Source organism: Berghia stephanieae, chromosome 4 (assembly GCF_034508935.2).
Source record: "Berghia stephanieae isolate SIO BIC M18660-M18661 chromosome 4, UCSD_Bste_1.3, whole genome shotgun sequence".
Classification (NCBI taxonomy): domain Eukaryota; kingdom Metazoa; phylum Mollusca; class Gastropoda; order Nudibranchia; family Aeolidiidae; genus Berghia; species Berghia stephanieae.
In genome coordinates, this window is record NC_088363.1 from 83,999,981 (window position 1) to 84,014,980 (window position 15,000).

Below are 15,000 nucleotides of genomic sequence, written 5' to 3' on the forward strand. Positions count from 1 at the left end.
TTATTATTGTTATCATTATTACTATGTCTTTTTATTATCATCATTATCATCATCATCGTTATTATCATCATGGCCATTTTTATTATTATCAAAATAATCTCAGCAGCAGGTATATATTTTATGTCGATATCTTCCCAGACTTGTTTTCGTTCATCCTTGTGATATTCTGGGTTCTTGGCGTCCCAAAGAAGGGTCCGTTCTCTCACAAATTCTATAACTTTCTTTTTGTTGTCGTCCATCTTGACCACAGGGGGCATAAAAAACGAGCAATGCTACAAACGGCGACATGCTAGTTTTTTGGGGTTTTTTGTTACGACTGTGTTGTGCTGTCTATGGAGGGGCTTCTATAATTTCTTGTTGTTCATTCGTTTGTCTCGTGTGTTGTTTACTTTTGTGAACCATTGTTATGAGTAGTTATCATTAAATACTATCTATCAGATCACAAACTTCAATAATTTTCTGTCTCTTGTCGTCCATCCTGACAAGACGCAATACACACCCCAAAAAATGAACAAATGGAGACAGACTTGTTTTATGTCGTGTGTTCTATGGAGAGGAGTTTCTCTAATTTCTTGTTGCTAGGTTCGTTTCTTTTGTGTGTTGTGTGGTGTGTGATCGCCGTGTGTGGTCAATGGAGAGTCCACCTTACTCTCAACATCGCTCGACTTTGTTGTTTGGGATATTATCTGCATTTGCCATCATTTGTGTCTATTTATGTCCAACTCTATGAACAACATAATCAGGACATCTCACACGAATAAAGCATTGAACAGCGTTTGTTGATTCTTATTTGTGAATAAAGCTCAAAAGTCAATCAAAACATCACAAACATTAAGCCAAGGCACAGAGATATCCCTCATTTATGAACTGGCCATTTGTAATTATTACATGTTCACTGATCAAGGGACTGAATTAGGCAACTAAGCCGTCGGCCCATGAGAAAAACAAAACACCATATCCCTGAGGCACCGACATGATATATTTTTGGAAGAGATTCTGTTAGATACTTAAATATCTTATGCAATTTTAACTGAAGTAATAGTTTGAAAATGGAAATTAGACAGACTAATATAAGGATTGAGAAAAATAGGGGATGGAAAATATCGCGGTGTCAGAGCCAAACATGGGATCCAATTGACACGCACCCTCCGCCTGGATGAGAGAGAGAGAGAGAGAGAGAGAGAGAGAGAGAGAGAGAGAGAGAGAGAGAGAGAGAGAGAGAGAGAGAGATCAACAAGAGTCGCACTAGCCATTGAGCCATCCAGCCACACAGAATATGGCTTTCAAACTTCGTACTCTCAATTTCGGAGGAGATTAAACCGAGGCTATCTGGCTGATTAGCAAGCAAAATGATGCTGTACGCTCTGACACCGTAATATTTTTATTCTCTGGTTTCATCTGGCACTTCTCCATATCCTTTATTTCTCATCATTATTCATACAAGTGCCCGCTCCACACTTTTTATTCTTCCGAATTGATAAAAGAATTGATTACTTCCTCCTTCATCCCTGGTCAGGAAAACAACAGCATTCGTGAACTAGATCTCTCTTGGAACGGTTTAGGCAGAGAGGGATGCGCTGCTTTGGAGGTCTCGTTGGGCAAGAATACATGTTTGGTGCAGCTTGACCTGACTTGTAACAGAGTGTGCACTGTTTGTCTAGGGCATCTCCTCAAGGGCTTGGAGTCCAACAAATGTCTGGAGAGTCTTAAAGTAAGTGATTTTTTTTAACGTGAAGTGGATGCTGTAAAGTAAGTTTTATACTCTTTTTCTTCTAGCAAGACAAAATTCTAGCGAAAAGACTATCATTAAACAACAACAACAACAACAACAACAACAAAAAGATTTTGAGCACAAGAGCTCTCACTGGGATGATGCTTAAAAATGTAGCACATTGCCACGCAAATTTTAAACAAAATGTTTTCATGTTCCCACTTTAGATAAACTGTGGACTGTGTTTTTTTCTTCTATTTTCTATTTTTGTCAATGGTTTACATTCTTATGAGATTTCGATTATTTATCAAGTTTTAGAAGAGAAAATGGTTAATATAAACTTAAGGAAATTGTTTGTATTAAAAATAACGAGAGGAACAACTTCCTGTTATCGGTCCAATGCAAGATTGTCATATTCGTGTAGGGTCTACCGGAAGTTTAACCCATAACCAACGTGCTAAAATTATTTCGTCTGTTTTTGAAGAAATTTTGACGAAACAATTGATTTTTAAAAAAAAATCAAGGCGTCCATTAATCAAACTCAAAGGCACACAAAAACGCCATGCAAGATTTGGTGGCGATTGGACCCTTACTGGAATAAAAAATCGGATTTGCCAAATATACATACATATATATATATATATATATATATATATATATATATATATATATATATATATGTATATATGTATGTATATTTGGCAAATCCGATTTTTTATTCCAGTAAGGGTCCAATCGCCACCAAATCTTGCATGGCGTTTTTGTGTGCCTTTGAGTTTGATTAATGGACGCCTTGATTTTTTTAAAAAAATCAATTGTTTCGTCAAAATTTCTTCAAAAACAGACGAAATAATTTTAGCACGTTGGTTATGGGTTAAACTTCCGGTAGACCCTACACGAATATGACAATCTTGCATTGGACCGATAACAGGAAGTATATATATATATATATATATATATATATATATATATATATATATATATATATATATATATATATATATATAAATGGATTGGTAAAAATTCGTTGAAGAAATATATTCATATATTGTGTAGTGATTGGATTTCCATAATGCTTGAGTGCAAGAATCTTGTTTACGAAGATACATCATGCCAACTGTTCCTTAAATGTAAGGACAACGATTAAATAGGAACTTAAAAATTATTTTGAGATTTTATGCGCTTGAAATATTAAGATAAAGAACATATTTTTATAATATGACCGAATCTTTAATTTGTGCTTTATTTTCAGCTAACTAAAAACCTTATCTCAATGGAGGATGCTAAACTTATTGCCACAACTCTTCTTTCCTTAAACAACACATCAATCAAAGTCGTCGATATATCGGTAAGTTTTAATAATTGACAGGAGAAACCAGAAAAATAAGGAACATTGTATCTAGTGAACATTAGATTATTGGATATGACAGACGCTTTGAGCAAGGGCAAGAAATGAGAGAAGTAGAGAAACGTTTGAAGGAAGGAGGATAAAAACAATCGTGGTGATAACGAGTCGAAAAGTTAGCCTGACTGGTATGGTATTCCCTGTCTGGCTGGGACAAGCTTGTTATTCATCGAATGACGTACGGACTTCATTGATTACGCCTGCCTTCTGAGAGCGGTTTTCTTCCCCCTGGTGTTGCTCCAGTGATTGAACTTGTTGTTTTAAAGTTGTTATACCAGGCTGGAATTGTGTTGAAGCTTTTGTCCAACTTGTTGAGTAAATTTCCTCGCCACACGATTATTGATCCAGTTTTATGAAACCATATTATATGCATACCATAGCTTTCTCATTGTTTTCAGCCATTTTGCCATCTCATTGTTTGTATTCTTTTCAACAACCTGCCGTCACCAAGAGTTTCCATCATTGTATCAAACCTCAAAATGCTATTGTAATCATCAATACAATCAATGACGACGTCATACGCAAAATAAATTTACAGTGACCAAGCTCAATGTCCAAAGTTGATATCCTTAGATTCACATGTTAAATTAAATAAACTTATATATATATATATATATATATATATATATATTATATATATATATATACATATATATATATGACTTAACTGACTTAAGGCCTTTCGCTTCCTAATCATCCGATCGGGACGCCTCGGCTGCCTCTCTAATCATCTGTGTCATTTCCTTCCACATTTCACGGTCTTTTGCTGTGGATGCTAAGTTAATAAGGTCTTCCTTTGAATTTAATTCTTTGTTATTTTGAAGGCGTTTTAGGTCTCGATTGAGGACAGTATAAATTGACATCGGTGGTCTACCTTGATATTTCTTGTGTCCAGATGGGGTGAAAAACGTATTCATGGCTTTATTAGCTGGTATATTTTCATCTCTTCTGGGTATATGCCCAAGAAGCCGCCATATTGGCTCCAGGATTTGAATGGATAAGGGTCTTTTCTTACAGTATTTTATTGCTTATTTTTGTGGGGTATCTTATATTCAGGACTCTTCTCAGTTGTTTTCTATGGAATCTGTCTAATCTTTGCTCTTCGGCTCCAGTCAGTGCCCATGTTCCGCAGTTGTATATAAGCACGGATTTTACAAGGGTTGTGTATAATTTGATTTTATTATTTATATTCATTTTATCTTTTCTAATCCATATGTGTAGTAATTTATTCAATGCAGCCGTCGATAAACTTTTTCTTCTCTCTACATCTTCCTTATCTCCTATTAATGATCCTACTTTTTTCGTGGCTCTCCATCCATCTTTCTTCGTTGTCAATAATGTTACATCTGTTTTGTCACTATTTACGTACAGTTGGTGATTTTGTAAGGCTCTTTGGATGTCACTTACATTGACTTGTTTCAGACCAATAAAGTCGATGTCGTCTGCATATGCAATTTCCATGGGGAGTTCGTTTTCAAAACGTAATTCGGCCGAAGGTACAGATTTACGCATATCTTTTAAGGCATTTTCTAGGTAAATGATAAATAAAACAGGGCTTAGGCTGTCTCCTTGTGGTGTACCGATGTTGCCAAGGAATGATTTATTATCTGAGGCACCGATTATTTTGGTGGTTATCCAGGTTTCACTTATAAGGAATCTGATTAATCTAACTGCATCTTCCATAACTATTCCTTTCAAAATATTTAACAAGGATTGGCGATTGATAGTATCGAAGGCGGCAGACATATCTATTCCAGTTATAACTATTTCTACTTTTTCTGACAGGGTTTTGTCAGCAAGCCATTTGTGGGTCCGAACTCCATCTGCAGTACTTCTCTCCGTCCTGAATCCGCCTTGACTATGTGACAAATAATTTTCAACAATCGATCTAATTCTATTCAGTGTGATTAGGGAGAGTGATTTTCTAATTGTATTAAGAAGAGTAAATGGTCTCAAATTCTTTGGAGGGCCTTTTGGTTTTCCTGGCTTTTGAATTGATATTAACTCCCATTTATTGATATCCACGTTCTGGTGATGTTCAAACGTCTGATTGAAAATGTCCGCTATGTGTTCATCTAATAAGGGTGGTCCATATTTTAGAAGTTCAGCGCATACTCCATCTACTCCCGATGCTCTGTTGTTATTTAGACTTTTAAAAGCATTTCTCACTTCGCTTGGTGTAATAGGTTTAAATAGTGGTCGGAGATCTCACTCAAATGAGCTGAGGTGTGGCGTTTTGTTGTCTTGAAATTTTGTTTTATAGTATTCAAAAAGAACATTTGAAATGTCATTGGGGTTAATAATTAATTTTCCCGAGACGTCCTCTATCTTTGGGTTTTCAAATGGTCTTTGGTTTATTAGTCTCACAGCTTTATACATTGCTTGATCGTTGTTGCATTTATTATAGTCTAGAGGAAACCTTCATAACCCTTTCATAACGTCCGCCAAAAATGTTTCAACGGAATCGGAATGCGATATATATGCGGAGTGTTATCATGATTAGTGCCGGTCTGTAGACATTGAGCATTTTTAATAAAATGTGATTTTGTATGCGGTAATCATAGGATCCATAATTGGTTACAATGGTTTTCCATACGTGACTCGCGGTTTGGCCTTGACACAGCACAGACTGAATGTGTCAGTTCACGGCAGCAAACGTACATGCCGACAGCTCCGTCTGTTTTGTTTTATCATAAGACTGATGAAAAAAAAGAGAAAAGAAATATTTGTCCTATTACTATTATCTGTTCACTATTATACTCCTTTTTAAAAAATAATATTTTGAGCCATGTGGCCCCTGGTGCCTGAATTTTCCCGGTTTCGGTAACGTTAATCGCCCTCATAGCGATTGTCTGTTTAACACCCAAACACTCTAACATTCAGCGATGGGTCCTTACCCTTCACACCAGCAGTCGTCTTCTGAAATGTTTGTCTGAATTGACTGAGAGTTCCAAAAAGGACTTTCTGGAAATGCATAAAGAGGAAACGAATGCGCGTATTGCTAGTGATGCGCTGGACAGGGGAAAAAATTCGGACAAAATTAGATAGATGCATCAACCCCCTAAGTGCAACTGGCATCCTCATTGCCTTGTGAAAATCTCGGATGGAAAAGTAAGCCCTCAATCTGTCAATGTAGACGATTCTCTCAGCATCGGTACTACGGACATGAAAGAATTTGAGAAAACATGGCCCAGTGGATTCTATAAAGCACGTTCTACCAAAGTGACAACAATGGCAGCCGAGAAAAAATCTATTCAAGGTGACCGTGGTCCAATATACGACACAAGTTTGATTTATTCTCGCGCTATGGGATTAATGGCTTGTCGAGATTTTGACATGGAGTCTCTCTTTAAATATGAACTGGTACCATTGCCGACATCTTTATTCAGTGACAATGGAGACATGCGTACTGCTACAACAAATGCTGCTCTGAAGAGAAATATGCAAGAAACGGTCTCTGCTCGTGGGGGACAACATCCTGAGATAGTGATCTTAGATGGATGCGCACTTCTTTATTGTGTAAACTGGCCATCCAAAGGAAACACCCAAGACTATGTCAATAGTTTTTGGACACTCTTATTAATAATATCAACTTTTTTGTCTAACTCTTCATTTCTAAGATCAATTACTCTATGTCTTATACGGTGTAATATTTTGTTTCGTTCATATTTGAGTTTCTGCCTTTTTTGAGTTTTATATTCTTATTCGCAAATCTTTTTGTTGGTTAGATAATTGAGCTATGATGGTGTCATACGTACGGCCTTGTCGTTTGGTTGTAGTTGTCCCGGCGCTTTGAATTGCAGTAAATATTATTGACTTCGTACACGTGACCATGCTTCGTTTGGTGTGTTGTTGTTGTTCGTTAAATTGTCTAGTTCAGTATTGAGTTGTCGCTGGTATTGTTTACGACATCGTGAGTTGTTGACAATATTTGTAATATTTATTTTTGGTTCATGAATTGTTGTGCTATGTTTTCTTGATGTTTGTGCCATTTAATAACAAAGTTTGTTTTAACTAGTCTATGATCTGTTGTTATCAATGTGCCAGCTTATGATCTCGCATTTGTTATGAATTTTTTGTGTCTTTGTCTGCACAGTATAAAATCAATTTGGTTGTAAATTTTAATAACTGCTCCTGTTTCTTTATTTTTCCTCTGTCCTACCCACGTCGTTTGGTGTCTAGAAGCGTGATTGAATGCGCTGTTTGCGACAAATAAATGCTTGTCTTCTCAAAAACCCACCAGTCTTTCTCCGTTATAATTTCGTATACCCTTCGAATAAGACCCAAGGCAATTCTCCCCTTCTTCCCGTTTGCTAACTTTAGCATTGAAATCTCCAGCTATTATTAGCAGTGTTTTATTTCCTAGATTAGTAATAGTTTCGTTGAGATTTCTGTAAAAACTTTTTAATCTTCCGGGAATTTTTCTGCTCTTCCCGTTGTTGGTGCGTAAACATTGATGACGGAAATTGTCCTTTGTTTATTCTTAGATTGTTGTTTGTTGTTTGGGTTATGTGATATGTCCCCTTGTAGTTGTAACACACAAATACGTCAGATACTTTCCAACACTTATTGATTGAATGCTTCCATTTTTCATTAATAAAGAAGCCACATCCGTAAAATCGAGAGGTAGAAGAAAAGTCGACCGGTACCCACAGTTCGATTGACGCCATTTTCTAGTTAGGTTTCTTCTAACTTCTAACAATTCTAACTTTACTTACAAATGTTCTTACATTAAACGTTCCAATATTAAAATATATTTTCATCCCCCAAAAGCATTTGATAAGTGAGGCAAAAGACAATTCAGCCATGTTGACCGGAAAAAAAAATTATATATATATATATATACATACATACATACATACATACATACATACATACATACATACATACATACATACATACATACTATACATACATACTACATACAACATTACATACATACATACATACTTACATACATACATACATACATACATACATACATACATACATACATTAAAATACATACATACATACATACATACATACATACATACATACATACATAACATACATACATACATACATACATACATACATACATACATACATACATACATACATACATACATACATAATCATACATACATACTACATACATACATACATACATACATACATACATACATACATACATACATACATACATACATACATACATACATACATACATACATACATACATACATACATACATACATACATACATACATACATACATACATACATACATACATACATACATACATACATACATAACATACATACATACATACATACATACATACATACATACATACATACATACATACATACATACATACATACATACATACATTACATACATACATACATACATACATACATACATACATACATACATACATACATACATACTAATACATACATACATACATACATACATACATACATACATACATACATACATACATACATACATACATACATACATATCATACATACATACATACTCATACATACATATACATATACATACATACTTACTACATACATAAATACATACATACATACATAATACATAATACATCATACATACATAATACATACATACATACATACATACATACATACATACATACATACATACATACATACATACTAATACATACATACATACATACATACATACATACATACATACATACATACATACATACATACATACATACATACATACATACATACATACATACATACATACATACATACATACATACATACATACATACATACATACATACATACATACATACATACATACATACATACATACATACATACATACATACATACTACATACATACATACATACATACATACATACATACATACATACATACATACATACATACATACATACATACATACATACATACATACATACATACATACATACATACATACATACATACATACATACATACATACATACATACATACATACATACATACATACATACATACATACATACATACATACATACATACATACATACATACATACATACATACATACATACATACATACATACATACAATACATACATACATACATACATCAACATACATACATACATACATACATAACATACATACATACATACATACATAATACATACTACATTACATATATATTAATATATTATATATATATATATATATATATATATATATAATATATATATATATATATATATATATATTATATATATATATATATATATATATATATATCATTTGTTACAGGATGTTACGGTGGACAACGATTTCGTGGAATGCCAGGAACAGTTACAATGTAAAAAACAAATATCTGTTTATTATGGAGGATTTCTTCATAGACCAAACAAAAAGGTAACTGTTGTTGTTTATCATTTTTAAGTTATACTTTTTGTGTGCTTTTGTTTCAATGGACTTTAAGGATCTTTCTATATCGCTGTCTAAAGGCAAAGCAAACACTTTCTCTATTTTATAACACTGGGCGGGCATGGGAGACATGCCTATTACTTGATATTGGGGTATTGGTCATGAGTTTGCAATGCCGGTTATTCATTTATGAGATGTAATCCGTTGTGTAGATATGCTGCCTTGTGATGTATGCAGGCTCGTACAGTGTAATTAAAACAAAACATTGAGTACCAGGAGTTTTTCAGACAGGTGGATCGAGTATGACACGGAAGAATACTTCAAAATCAGACAAGTGTTGATGAATTTCGAGCTCTTAATGCCGTCAAATCGTATTCAAAGGAATCGACATGCACACTCCTGCTGATGTTCCAGTACTTTGCTAATGTGAAATTTTATTGCTAAGGTTGTTTGTATTGGCCAGAAACGCGTCAAAAATCACATAAAATCAAAATTATTAAACTTGGGACGTCTAAGTATCGTCGTTAAGTTAATCTATCAATGAGTAAGTAGGGTGAACGTGTTCTTAAAAAAAGAAAAACCTACAGAAATTCCATCTCGCACACTTACCTAAATTCATATAACAGAATATTTTTTGTCAGTTGTGTCAAATAACTTGATGGGAAATAGGAGGTCTTTATAATAGTCGCTTACTTCTCTGTTTATCAATCTATAAAATGTTTACAAAACTGAAAAACAACCTTTGATATAGAATGTTATAGAGCAATGGTACTAGATCGCACACATATGAAAGACGACAGCAGAATTATGAAAAGAGCCTAGGCATTAAAGCCAAATGCCAAGATAAAGGTCCTCAAACAAGAAAATCAATAAATACAAGTTTATCTCTATGTTACTTTTTCAATCCATAATCATACAAGTATATCTCTATGTTACTTTTTCAATCCATAATCATACAAGTATATCTCTGTGTTAATTTTTCAATCCATAATCATACAAGTATATCTCTATGTTACTTTTTAATCCATAATCATACAAGTATATCTCTATGTTAATTTTTCAATCCATAATCATACAAGTATATCTCTATGTTAATTTTTCAATCCATAATCATACAAGTATATCTCTATGTTAATTTTTCAATCCATAATCATACAAGTATATCTCTATGTTAATTTTTCAATCCATAATCATACAAGTATATCTCTATGTTACTTTTTCAATCCATAATCATACAAGTATATCTCTATGTTAATTTTTCAATCCATAATCATACAAGTATATCTCTAAGTTACTTTTTCAATCCATAATCATACAAGTATATCTCTATGTTACTTTTTCAATCCATAATCATACAAGTATATCTCTATGTTACTTTTTCAATCCATAATCATACAAGTATATCTCTATGTTACTTTTTCAATCCATAATCATACAAGTATATCTCTATGTTACTTTTTCAATCCCTAATCAAGGTGACCCAAAAAGACAGGACCCTGGCATCCTTTGACCCCATCCTTGTTCTGTTTGAATATATGAAGCAACAAAATCTTCGACTGATCGATTTGTTCCGGGCCCTGGACGTGAACCACGACAACGCTATCAGCAAACAGGAGCTTCGCAATGGTTTTTTGGTGAGTACTTGACGGGCTTGACGCCACAGGACGGTACTTTGTGCTGCTTTGGCATCCCGTGGCACGGCTGTCTGCTTGTAGACTATTCTTGTGGACTGTTCTTGTGGACTGTTTTTGTGGACTGTTCTTGTAGACAAGAAGCAGCAACTATTTTGGATTGGATTAGATTGGTTGGTCACGCTGAAAGCGGCGCAAATTTAATTTCTCGGGAAAGGCCCTTTACTCTAAAAGTGTGGCTATGTGGTCTTGTGATTTGACATTCGCCTTTGGATCGGAAGGTCCAGGGCTCGAGTCAATTTGGGCGGCGCATAATTGAATCCTTGGAAAAGGCTCTTTACTCACATTCTATCACCGTACTCAGGTGTATAATGAGTATCTCGCTGTTATCCGCGTTGACTGTGTCCGAAAAATTATAATATCTCCGAACATGCGTCATGTCTTGTCCTACATGTTTCGTGTTGCTGTTGGCTAGGGATTTTAGCACGTATTTTTCTACTAACAATGTTACTCAATTTTCAATACAAAGTAAAAATTCCATTTGCTTTATTTCAAAAGACAAATGTCCTACAATTTGTCCTGACTTGAATCCAATAGACTAAAGTGTTTGTCAATAATTTCCCACATGATCTAAAATAGGTGTTCAACGTTTTACACAAAATCAGAATTTAGAGAAACAATTCCAAACGCGTGGGATTGAATCATTATTCTAGACATTATAACATCAACTGGGTCATGAGCCAAAAGACTTCGCATCGTCATAAACCAAAAATAGGAGATCTAAAAATAACATTGAAATTTGATAATGACTCGCCAAAGCTTCGATATGGCAATATGTGATGTGTTCATCAAACCAATCGGAAAGTTTATAAGTTTCAATGTATTTTCATGACAATTATTGTAGATACTTATGGTTTGATAAATGGGCTTGATTGTGATCAAACTTCAGACTTGCATCATTTATAGTCTGGTAGACACGACATGTTTCCAAACTTATCGGGGGGTTTTCCTCGCACACATATACATGAATTCTCTTTTTACCATTTCCCATTATGTATTCCAGTCACTAAACATGGATCTTCCCGAGGGGGTCTTGTGTGCTGCGTTCGACAAGCTGGATCTTAACAGTAACCAACTCATTGATATTGAGTAAGTTTTATAAACAACCGTTTAAATCGCTTCAACAATAACCTATTATAATTTGACAAAATAGGGTTGGGGGTTCACATTGTTCCTTACAGCCCATGTCAAATTTTCACCAACGAGCACAGAATTACTGGCAAATCTAAAAATTATAAAACTATTTTTACACATTGATACACGTTTAACTTGCAAATCTTTCTTTTAGTTAGGGTAATTCTATCACCTCACCAGGTGTCTCAAATGATTATTTTAATAAATTGAGCTTTTTTATAGCGTGATATCCACTAAACGTGCTCAAAGCGCTTTACAAAGCATCCCTGGCTAGATGAACTGTTTGTAAGCATACGGGATCATACGAGTGGCGGGCCTTGTCATTCTCGTATATGTGACCAATCAACTCTACCTAATCTTATGTCGGGATATAGTAAATGCTGAAAACTCGACCAAAGTTGAAATGATGAGATATACGAAATATAATAGTTATAGTTACTTTAAGAAACTAGACTTCCCCATCAAGAATTAAACATTAAACATTCAACACAAGTTTAAGTTTGTTTTAACGATACTCGATTTTTGAGAAGATAATTATTATTTGATATATTTCATCATCATCATCATCATCATCATCATCATCATCATCAGTAGCAGCAGCAGCAGCAGCAGCATTATATCATCAATCATCTTCTTCATCATCATCATTATCATCATCATCATCATCATCATCATCATCATCATCATCATCATCATCATCATCATCATCTTCATCATCATCATCATCATCATCATCATCATCATCATCATCATCATCATCATCATCATCAGATTATTTTTAATCTAATACTATTATCGAGGACTATTTCCTTCTCCGTGACTCATATCATCCTCTGTCTATCAGTGAAATGAAAAACGCCCACCGCCGGGTCCTACGCCAGACGACAGCCATGATGTCCCGAACTCATTGCAATGATGCCGATGAAGGATACGGGGACATGCTGCACGAATTCCAGAAATTGGTCAGAGCCGCTGCTAGGGCCAGGAAGACTCCCAAACCAAAGGACGACAACGACAACACTGAACACAGTTCAGAACTTGGCAAAGAGGTAAAAAATTGTTTTTCCCTTGAGCACGGAACTCAAGCCCCCACTGCTCATTCTGTGGCGCTGCACTGCGGCTGATACATGGGTTAACACGAAAATAGAAATACCCTGTGGATGAATAAAGCGAATATAATTCATTTAAAATGAATATTGATAAGTACAATTCGGTATTATGTCGGAATAAAATAAACGAAGATTACTGAGTTTAAGTGAAATTATTAAAAATGGGAAAATACAGGTTTTGATTGGAGTGTAATGATCACTACTTCCATTCACTCTGTCATCGATGAAGTAAAAGTGTAGAAGTTTTTCAGAGCCATTAGGCCTATGGAATCGGATTTATCCGGAATCGATCTCGGTTTCTTTGACTGTGAAGCGAGTGCTCTATTAACTATGCCGTCAAAGGACAAAAGGTCGCAAATCACTCATTGGGTCATATTTAGTTAGTGACTCTGTCCAAATCTTCAGATGAACGCAATTGTTTCTATCTGGGCTTCGTGACTATCAGTCAATAAATAAGTTAAATAAGTTTTATTTTGGTCCGTCTGTATGGAACATCATTCCACAGAGCATCCGAGAATTCAAGTCATTGTCTGTTTTCAAGAAATCATTGAAAACGTTTCTTTTTTTATGTCAGGAACTCTAAATATTGTTTTGTGTTGATGTATCTTAAAGTGTCAAGAGCCTCTTTGTTCAGGACACTGAGCGCTCTATAAAACTCTCTTATTATTATTATTATTATTATTATTATTATTATTATTATTATTATTATTATTATTATTATTATTATTATTATTATTATTACAACATTAAGATATACAACTCGACAGATTAAAAGATATAGGAGCAAAAGGTATTTTGGCACTCCAGTAAAATGGGTTTTTTTCTTCCAATATACAACCCGTAGTGTTAAGACGGCTGAACTGAGTTAATTCAATTTTTGTAGGTCGTCAACAGTTCAATTTTAGTATAGTACTATTTTGAGACGATTGTGTAAATGAATACAAAGTTTCAAGAAACTGTAGAATGTTCAGAATATTGAACGAAAAATAGATTCAAAATACAAACTATTTAAAACGAAACAATTCGGAATCAAAAGCTTCCTCGGCTATCACACAATTAAAACGATGTTGCTTACCGGAGAATTAAGAAACTCGGGAGAGAAAGATTTATGACATCATCAAAGGACTCTTGCCACATCATTTATTTACTATTGAGCCCGGGGTTATTATTGTGCTTTTAGAGCCCAATGACTTTCAGTCGGAGCAAAGCAAAGAATAGAATTTCATCCATTAAAATGTTTGTTTCATTCCACCTATTGCAGACAAACCGACACCGCTTGTCATCTACACCACGAAGTCGACAGTCCTTGGCCACGGTCTCCAACCAGCTTCTTGATGCCAGACGCCGCTCAGCCTCGCCTTCAGGTCGACGGCCATCGGCCAGCAGACCACGCTCTCCAAACATGTCACATCTTGGGGCACCAGGGACTTCCAACAACAGTAAAAAGAAACCAGTCCGAAAATTGAGCCAGTCGCCATCGCCTTCACCACTCCACTCCCCGCGCTC

The 15,000-nt window shown here is 34.8% G+C and overlaps 1 protein-coding gene across 1 annotated transcript in view; it reads left to right on the forward strand.

Moving 5' to 3' along the window:
* The window catches only part of LOC144972112 (uncharacterized), a 38,185-nt gene that overhangs the window by 22,683 nt on the left and 502 nt on the right, over positions 1–15,000 (forward strand). Inside the window, exons 10-16 of the mRNA XM_078913199.1 lie at positions 1,517–1,711; positions 2,964–3,059; positions 9,444–9,548; positions 11,036–11,194; positions 12,255–12,340; positions 13,230–13,434; positions 14,756–15,000. The exon at positions 14,756–15,000 is cut by the window's right edge and continues 502 nt beyond it. Coding sequence (XP_078769325.1) covers positions 1,517–1,711; positions 2,964–3,059; positions 9,444–9,548; positions 11,036–11,194; positions 12,255–12,340; positions 13,230–13,434; positions 14,756–15,000 — 1,091 coding nt within the window. The remainder of the gene's footprint in view (positions 1–1,516; positions 1,712–2,963; positions 3,060–9,443; positions 9,549–11,035; positions 11,195–12,254; positions 12,341–13,229; positions 13,435–14,755) is intronic.